The sequence below is a fragment of the Bombina bombina genome, chromosome 6 (assembly GCF_027579735.1).
Source record: "Bombina bombina isolate aBomBom1 chromosome 6, aBomBom1.pri, whole genome shotgun sequence".
NCBI classification, from domain to species: domain Eukaryota; kingdom Metazoa; phylum Chordata; class Amphibia; order Anura; family Bombinatoridae; genus Bombina; species Bombina bombina.
The window spans coordinates 775,307,746-775,317,985 of record NC_069504.1 but is presented as its reverse complement, the minus strand read 5'-3'; the positions used below and the strand labels follow the sequence as shown (position 1 = coordinate 775,317,985).

The 10,240-nt window shown below is 39.5% G+C and overlaps 1 protein-coding gene across 1 annotated transcript in view; it reads left to right on the top strand.

The window, feature by feature from the left end:
• Positions 1–10,240, top strand: part of FGFR1 (fibroblast growth factor receptor 1) — a gene marked incomplete in the record, with an annotated part of 409,849 nt that overhangs the window by 350,366 nt on the left and 49,243 nt on the right. The window contains 1 exon segment of the mRNA XM_053718078.1: positions 8,098–8,220. Coding sequence (XP_053574053.1) covers positions 8,098–8,220 — 123 coding nt within the window.

Genomic DNA, 10,240 nt, shown 5'->3' with positions numbered 1-10,240 from the left:
AGAATGCATCAGTTATATGTTGATACATTTGAGATCTTTACATCTCCTATAATAACATTTGTGTATTTTCATACATGTGATGTTCCCAGTTTGTCATAATTAATGTGTAATATAATCTAATGCATTACCAAGCACAGTCAGTATTATTAAAGGATTACTTTCTGTTATAATTTTTAAGCTAAACAACTAACATATTAAAGTTAATAAACATTAATTAAAACCTACTGACCTATATTTTCTCCAAAATGAAGTTTCATAACGTTCTAAAAGTTATATCTTTTATTCGCCGATGATATCACGTTATCCTGCCCACTATTTTCAGCACTGCATGTTCAAAATACTTAAACCAATAACTTTGTGTTTAAAGCGCCATTTTGAAACCTAGGTATTGTAAACGGATTGGTACAGAGCAAAGGATACCCACGGAGTGGGTTTGGAAAACAATTACATTTGCAGACAAGATTTCTGATATACGGTAGAGATATGTTAATGAAATGCTATTGATAAAAAGCGTATTTGGGGTAGTTAGTTAGTAACAGGCATAGAAAATATTTACTTACAGTGGCCCTTTAACCTTGTTTTCAGCTCTGTCTCATAAATACTAAAAAAAAAAGTAATAACGTTTTATTTACTTGTCCTCATTAGTTTGGATATCACAAATTTTTGTGTAAATTTGTAAAGGTCTAAAAGACTTTTATATAACTGTTAAAGTTTATTTAACATGATTTAATGCATTCAACATATGTGGACAAGAAACTGTTATTATTGCACAATAAAGGGCCTCAGCTTTATTTATGTTCACTGAAGACTAAGGATTAAATACATCTTTATATTTAATTTAAATACCACCAAGTTTTGCATATATATACATTATTTAATAACTTCCAAATACACTGAGGTTAGTTACATGTAATTTACTCTATTATATTTTTGTGGATAAGAAGTCCCTTATTACATTATACAGGGATTGCATCCTTAAAATGTTTTAAAAGTTTCCAGTGAACATAGGGTTAAATACCTTTGCCAGCATTTCTTGTTAATTAAGTTTTAACCTATTGGGTCTTTCCAGCTGCCTTCAATAGGTATGCTGGGATTTTATCTGTAGCTATGATTACGCCGTGAGTGGCGAAACATGTCAGCAGCAGTTTTCCCTCAAGCTTATGCTGGATTTGTGTGATTTATCCTTTTGATCGTGTAAACATGGATGATTTTATATTGCAATAAATAAAGTATTGGATTTTGGAACAAAGTCGTCTGCATTCCGTTTATTCCTACTTGCTATATATATATATATATATATATATATATATATATATGTGTGTGTGTGTGTATGTATGTATATATATATATATATATATGTATATATATATATATATATATATATATGTGTGTGTGTGTGCATATATATATATATATATATATGTGTGTGTGCATATATATATATGTGTGTGTGCATATATATATATATGTGTGTGTGCATATATATATATATGTGTGTGTGTGCATATATATATATGTGTGTGTGTGCATATATATATATGTGTGTGTGTGCATATATATATATGTGTGTGTGTGCATATATATATATGTGTGTGTGTGCATATATATATATGTGTGTGTGTGTGCATATATATATATGTGTGTGTGTGCATATATATATATGTGTGTGTGTGCATATATATATATGTGTGTGTGTGCATATATATATATGTGTGTGTGTGCATATATATATATGTGTGTGTGCATATATATATATATATGTGTGTGTGCATATATATATATATGTGTGTGTGCATATATATATATGTGTGTGTGCATATATATGTGTGTGTGTGTGTGTGCATATATATATATGTGTGTGTGTGTGTGCATATATATATGTGTGTGTGTGCATATATATATATATGTGTGTGTGCATATATATGTGTGTGTGTGCGCATATATATATATATATATATATATATGTGTGTGTGTGTATGTGTGTGTATATTTTTATATATATATGTGTGTGTGGTCTTAATTTTTAAATGTGTAAATATAGACTGCTTCTTGTTCTAAAAAATACACTAAATGTTGCAGATTTGTAGGTGTCATCCTTACTTGTGGGAATATTCTCTTCCCCAACAGGAAATGGCAAAGAGAGCACAGCAAAAGCTGCCCATATAGCCCCCCCTCTGGCTCCGCCCACCAGTCATTCTATTTGCCGCTCTGAACAAGTAGCATCTCCACGGGGATGGTAAAGAGTATGTGGTGTTAGTTGTAGTTTTATTTCTTCTATCAAGAGTTTATTTTAAAATAGTGCCGGTTTGTACTATTTACTCTACAGCAGAAAGTGATGAAGAGTTCTGTTAAAAGAGGAGTATGATTTTAGCAACAGTAACTAAAATCCATTGCTGTTCCCACGCAGGACTGTTGAAACCAAAGAACTTCAGTTGGGGGGAACAGTTTGCAGACTTTTCTGCTCCAGGTATGACTAGTCTCTTTTCTAACAAGACATAGTAATGCTAGAAGACTGTCATTTCCCTTTTGGGATCGGTAAGCCATTTTCTTAGACTCATAACAGAATGAAGGCTTATAAATGGGCTATATACTGGTTGACACTTTTGTGGGCTAAATCGATTGATTTATATAATATTTATATGATTTTTGGAGTGTTTTGAGACTTGGAAACACTTTTGGGAACGTTTTATTATGCCTGGCAGTGTGTTAGACACCTAATCTAGTCAGGAAGGCCCCTTCACTCTGGTATGCAGAGGGAGGAAGCCTCATTTTCGCGCCTTAATTGCGCAGTTACTTCTGGAAGCAGTGCATGCAGCTTCATGTGAGAGGGTCCTGTGGCCACAAAAACGATTCTAAGAGGCTTGTTTCTGTGGTGAATAACCCCCAAGGAAGGTAAAGCCGCAGCAAAAGGCTGTGGCAGGGACTGTAGTGGGTTTTAAACTGCTAAATTGAACAATTAGCTCCGGTTTGCTCATTTAAGGGGTTAAAGACTTGAAATTTGATGTGCAATACTTTCAAAGCATTAAGACACTAGGGTGCAAATTTCGTAAAGATCGGATAATTCCTCCATAGTTTTTCAAACATTCAGAAATAAAGTGTACTCTGTTTATTATTTAAAGAGACAGTAACGGTTTTGTTTAAAAACGTTTTTTTTGCATTAAAAGCCTGACTAAGTCTGTCTAACATGTCTGTACCTTCAGATAGATTATGTTCTGTGTGTATGGAGGCCAAGGTGATTCCCCCTTTAAATGTATGTGAAAATTGTGCCATGGCGTCCAAACAAAGTAAGGACAGTAATGTCACATTTATTAAGGTTGCCCAAGAGGATTCTTCAAATGAAGGTAGTGGGGATAGTTCATCATCCTCTCCTTCTGTGTCAACACCAGTTATGCCCGCGCAGGCGACACCTAGTACATCTAGCGCGCCAATGCTTGTTACTATGCAACAATTAACTGCAGTAATGGATAATTCTATAGCAAATCTTTTATCCAAGCTGCCAACACTTCCCAGAAAGCGTGATTGCTCAGTTTTGAATACAGAGGATGAGCAAGTGGGCGCTGATGATAGTTTATCTGTAATACCCTCACACCAGTCTGAATTGGCAGTGAGGGAGGGGCTGTCTGAGGGAGAAATTTCGGATTCAGGAAAAGTTTCTCAGCAGGCAGAACCTGATATCGTGACGTTTAAATTTAAGTTAGAACATCTCCGCGCCCTGCTTAAGGAGGTGCTAAGTACTCTTGACGATTGCGACTCTTTGGTAATTCCAGATAAATTGTGCAAAATGGACAAATTCCTTGAGGTCTCTGTGCACGCTGATGCCTTTCCGATACCCAAGAGGGTGGCGGACATAGTGAACAAGGAGTGGGAGAAGCCAGGTATACCTTTTGTCCCACCTCCTATATTTAAGAAAATGTTCCCCATTGTCGACCCCAGAAGGGACGCATGGCAAACAGTCCCTAAGGTTGAAGGAGCAGTTTCTACGTTGGCCAAGCGCACGACTATTCCCATTGAGGACAGTTGTGCTTTCAAAGATCATATGGATAAAAAATTGGAAGGATTGCTTAAAAAGATATTTGTTCAGCAAGGTTTCCTTCTTCAGCCAATTTCATGCATTATTCCTGTCACCACGGCAGCGTCTTTTTGGTTCGAGGAACTAGAAAATTCGCTCAATAAGGAGACTCCATACGAGGAAGTCATGGACAAAATTTACGCACTAAAGTTGGCTAATTCCTTTATTTTAGATGCCGCTTTGCAATTGGCGAAATTAGCGGCGAAAAATTCAGGTTTTGCAATTGTGGCGCGCAGAGCGCTTTGGCTAAAATCCTGGTCGGCGGATGTGTCATCCAAGACAAAATTGCTTAATATTCCTTTTAAAGGTGAGACCCTTTTTGGGCCAGAATTGAAGGAGATTATTTCAGACATCACTGGGGGAAAGGGCCATGACCTCCCACAGGATAGGCCTTTCAAGGCTAAGAACAAATCTAATTTTCGTTCCTTTCGCAACTTCAGGTACAGACTGTCTCCTAACTCTGCAACCTCTAGGCAAGGCTGGAACAAGGGTAAACAGGCCAAGAAGCCTGCTGCTGCTACCAAGACAGCATGAAGGGGTAGCCCCCGATCCGGGACCGGATCTAGTAGGGGGCAGACTTTCTCTCTATGCTCAGGCTTGGGCAAGAGATGTTCAGGATCCCTGGGCACTAGAAATAGTCTCTCAGGGTTATCTTCTAGAATTCAAGGAACTTCCTCCAAGGGGAAGGTTCCATATGTCTCGCTTATCTTCAGACCAGATAAAGAGACAGGCATTCTTACATTGCGTAGGAAATCTATTAAAGATGGGAGTGATACACCCAGTTCCAACAGTGGAACAAGGTCAGGGGTTTTACTCAAACCTGTTTGTAGTTCCCAAAAAAGAGGGAACTTTCAGACCAATTCTGGATATAAAAATTCTAAACAAATTCCTCAGAGTTCCATCGTTCAAAATGGAAACCATTCCAACGATTTTACCAACAATCCAGGAGGGTCAATACATGACTACCGTGGATTTAAAGGATGCATACCTACATATCCCTATCCACAAAGATCATCATCAGTTCCTAAGGTTCGCCTTTCTGGACAAACATTACCAGTTCGTGGCTCTTCCATTTGGTTTAGCCACTGCTCCCAGAATTTTCACAAAGGTGCTAGGGTCTCTTCTAGCGGTTCTAAGACCGAGGGGCATTGCAGTGGCACCTTACCTAGACGACATCCTAATCCAAGCGTCGTCCCTTTCCAGATCAAGGGCTCATACAGACATTGTATTAGCTTTTCTCAGGTCTCACGGGTGGAAGGTGAACATGGAAAAGAGTTCCCTGTCCCCGTCTACAAGAGTTCCTTTTCTGGGAACAATAATAGATTCTGTAGAAATGAAGATCTTTCTGACAGAGGTCAGAAAATTAAAGCTTCTAAATGCTTGTCAATCTATTCCTCAGACTTCCATAGCTCAGTGCGTGGAAGTAATAGGTCTAATGGTTGCAGCAATGGACGTGGTTCCTTTTGCTCGAATTCATCTAAGACCATTGCAACTGTGCATGCTCAAACAGTGAAATGGGGATTATGCAGACTTGTCTCCCCAGATTCAAGTAGACCAGTTTACCAGAGACTCACTCCGTTGGTGGTTGACTCAGGATCACCTGTCTCAGGGAATGAGTTTCCGCAGACCAGAGTGGGTCATTGTCACGACCGACACCAGTCTATTAGGCTGGGGCGCGGTCTGGAACTCCCTGAAAGCTCAGGGTCTATGGTCTCGGGAAGAGTCTCTTTTCCCGATAAACATTCTGGAACTGAGAGCGATATTCAATGCGCTCCGGGCTTGGCCTCAACTAGCGAAGGCCGGGTTCATAAGATTTCAGTCGGACAACATGACGACTGTAGCTTACATCAATTATCAGGGAGGAACAAAGAGTTCCTTGGCGATGAGAGAGGTATCCAAGATCATCAAATGGGCGGAGGATCACTCCTGCCATCTATCTGCAATTCACATCCCAGGAGTAGACAACTGGGAGGCGGATTATTTGAGTCGCCAGACTTTCCATCCGGGGGAGTGGGAACTCCACTCGGAGGTCTTTGCCCAGTTAACCCAATTATGGGGCATTCCAGACATGGATCTGATGGCGTCTCGTCAGAACTTCAAGGTTCCTCGCTACGGGTCCAGATCCAGGGATCCCAAGGCGACACTGGTGGATGCATTAGTGGCGCCTTGGTCGTTCAACCTAGCTTATGTGTTTCCACCGTTTCCTCTCCTTCCCAGGCTCGTAGCCAGGATCAAACAGGAGAAGGCCGCGGTGATTCTGATAGCTCCTGCGTGGCCACGCAGGACTTGGTATGCAGACCTGGTGAATATGTCATCGGCTCCACCATGGAAGCTACCTTTGAGACAGGATCTTCTAGTACAAGGTCCATTCGAACATCCAAATATAGTCTCTCTGCAGCTGACTGCTTGGAAATTGAACGCTTGATTTTATCTAAGCGTGGGTTTTCAGATTCAGTTATAGATACTCTGGTCCAAGCCAGAAAACCTGTGACTAGGAAAATTTACCATAAAATATGGAAAAAATATATCTGTTGGTGTGAATCCAAGGGATTCTCTTGGAGTAAAATTAAAATTCCTAAGATTCTTTCCTTTCTCCAAGAGGGCTTGGATAAAGGGTTGTCAGTGAGTTCTCTAAAAGGACAAATATCTGCTTTGTCTGTTTTGTTACACAAACGCCTGGCAGCTGTGCCAGATGTACAAGCTTTTGTACAGGCCTTAGTCAGAATCAAGCCTGTTTACAGACCCATGACTCCTCCATGGAGTCTAAATTTATTTCTTTCAGTTCTTCAAGGGGTTCCGTTTGAACCTCTACATTCCATAGATATTAAGTTACTATCTTGGAAAGTTCTGTTTTTGGTTGCTATTTCTTCTGCTAGAAGAGTTTCTGAATTGTCTGCTTTGCAGTGTGATCCACCCTATCTGGTATTCCATGCAGATAAGGTTGTTTTGCGTACCAAACCTGGTTTTCTTCCAAAAGTGGTTTCCAACAGGAATATTAACCAGGAAATAGTTGTTCCTTCTCTGTGTCCGAATCCAGTTTCGAAGAAGGAACGTTTGTTACACAATTTAGATGTGGTCCGTGCTTTAAAATTCTATTTAGATGCAACAAAGGATTTCAGACAGACTTCATCTTTATTTGTCGTTTATTCTGGTAAGAGGAGAGGACAGAAAGCTATTGCTACCTCTCTTTCATTTTGGCTGAAGAGCATCATCCGATTGGCTTATGAGACTGCCGGACGGCAGCCTCCTGAACGAATTACAGCTCACTCTACTAGAGCTGTGGCTTCCACATGGGCCTTCAAGAACGAGGCTTCTGTTGATCAGATATGTAAGGCAGCGACTTGGTCTTCTCTGCACACTTTTGCCAAATTTTACAAATTCGATACTTATGCTTCTTCTGAGGCTATTTTTGGGAGAAAGGTTTTGCAAGCCGTGGTGCCTTCCGTTTAGGTAACCTGACTTGTTCCCTCCCTTCATCCGTGTCCTAAAGCTTTGTATTGGTTCCCACAAGTAAGGATGAAGCCGTGGACCGGACACACCAATGTAGGAGAAAACAGAATTTATGCTTACCTGATAAATTTCTTTCTCCTACGGTGTGTCCGGTCCACGGCCCGCCCTGGCTTTTAGTCAGGTTTCAAATTTTTTTCTTTCTATACACTACAGTCACCACGGCACCCTATGGTTTCTCCTTTTTCTCCTAACCGTCGGTCGAATGACTGGAAGGCGGAGCCAGAGGGGGGGCTAATATGGGCAGCTTTTGCTGTGCTCTCTTTGCCATTTCCTGTTGGGGAAGAGAATATTCCCACAAGTAAGGATGAAGCCGTGGACCGGACACACCGTAGGAGAAAGAAATTTATCAGGTAAGCATAAATTCTGTTTTTTAGAGTTCTGCTTTTAAATGTTAGACTATTTAGTATTTGCGAGGCAGCACAGTATATCAAGAGTCTTATGAGTTTGCTTAGCATACACTTGTCATACATACATGTTTTATATATCAAATAAAAATATTATTTATCATTTTCCTTTAGTGTATTCACAGGGATCTTGCAGCAAGAAATGTATTAGTAACAGAAGATAACGTGATGAAGATAGCTGATTTTGGCCTTGCTCGTGATATCCACCACATTGACTATTACAAGAAAACAACTAATGTAAGTGATTTGTAAATTCTGTTTCTATATTACTCTGTCACTGCTCTGCAAATAAATAATAGTGATAATATAAACTCTATCTTTTGATGACCTAGTATTTTACTCAAGAAAATACTACTTAAAGTGAAGGTAAACTTTGATGAATGAAAGCCCGTTTTTTAAAAATACTATTAAAAACAGGGGCACTTTCATTCATCAAAGTTTAGAAAGCAGCCGTTTTGTTTACAAACTTACATTTATTCTTTTCACAGCTGAAGCAGCTTCCCCCACATGGAGATCCTCTCTTCACACGTCATCAATGACTAATCCGGCTTCCTCCAATCATGACTTTCCCCCTCGGGAAGTCATTGCCTGAGGCCATGCAGTGATTGGAGGAAGCCGGATTAGTCATTGCTGACGTAAGAAGACAGGATCTCCTGGTGAGGGAAGCTGCTCTGGCTGTGAAAAGAATAAATGTAAGTTTGTAAACAAAACGGCTGCTTTCTAAACTTTGATGAATGAAAGTGCCCCTGTTTTTTTTTTGTCTTTTGTTTTTTTTTTCAAAATAATTTTTATTGAGGTAGCAATGGCATTCATAAACATCTTATACTGTCATGGCAGCACGCCTATATACATATATCAAGTCTCGTGCGTATAATACATAGGCATGCCCTAGAGACCATAAGCAATACGAGGTCCTAAACAATAGGAAGTACAATAGGCCATGAGCAGCACCTCTCTTTATATATAAACATTTTAACATGGACAAAAAATAACTTAACAAGCGTTAATCTTAAAACCTAGCTTACGTATGACTCTGAAAGGAAAAAAGTAGGTCTTTGTGTGTCCGCAACATAGACATCAGAACCTAAGCCAGTTATTCCCAACACAGAAGAAATACTATTAGTCACCTGGATCTTAATCGCCCCTCAGAGTGTTGGGAGGCTTAGAAAATGTCTTCATATGTAAAGGTCACTGCGAATGTTATCACAGTAAATAACACTTTTAGATTATATAGATCCATTTTGGACCTCTACAAACTTTGAAAACACTTTCATAGTAGATAACATATTAGGAAAACTTAAAGAAACCTATTAAGCTTTATACTTTCTGCTCATAACTCGGTTCTAGGAATATAATAATTGTAAAATAACCTTCACTGAAACATTCACCTCTGTGGACAACTAAGGCCGCTTTTGGACCTTAAAAAAATATCATGACAACTATAGGAGGGTAATTGACCGCAGAATAAGGAATAAGCTTATAAAGCATTTAGGGTCTTTCCTGATCTGTTACATGGAAGATATATAAAGTTCACCCTTAAAGGGACATAAAACCCCAAATTGTTCTATTAATATTCAGCCACTTTTAGACCCTCCAAGAAGGTATAATTTTATGGAACAGAAAAACTGTTATATGTAATATATCTCTCTAATAATTCACATATTTGTGTTTTCTCAAAAAATTATACAGTGTTATCTCATACCCAGGGCATGTGCCTAACTCTGACTGCCTAACTCTGTTTAAATTACAGAGCAGGGGTGAAACTACAGGGGGTGCAGAGGTCGCAATAAAAATGTTGACCTGCCACTGTCTGCACTGATATCATGTGAGTGTGACATTATGCTTCACTAGTGTCTCTGACTACAGGGGTTAGTGTTTCTGTTTTACCCATTGGTGTTTGTGTGTGAGTGTGTGTGTATGTATGTATGTATATATGTATGTGACACTGTGTTTATGCATGTATGTATGTATGTATGTGTGTGTGTATGTTTGTGGAACCAGCAAATTACAGACCTTGTTACTACAGCATGGGGGGGACGGGGGGGGGGGAAATAGTGTCAGTCTATACAGTACCACTATATACAGTACAGGGGGCTTTACCATGTCACAGACTACTGTAGTCACTTTATAAAGTACTGGGGCGGGTAGGGTCAGGCCAGCCATCTCACCGACAGATTACAGACTGTCACCAACTCACTATATACAGTACTGGTGGGTTAAACAGTGTCACTATATACAGTAATAGGGGGTCAGACCA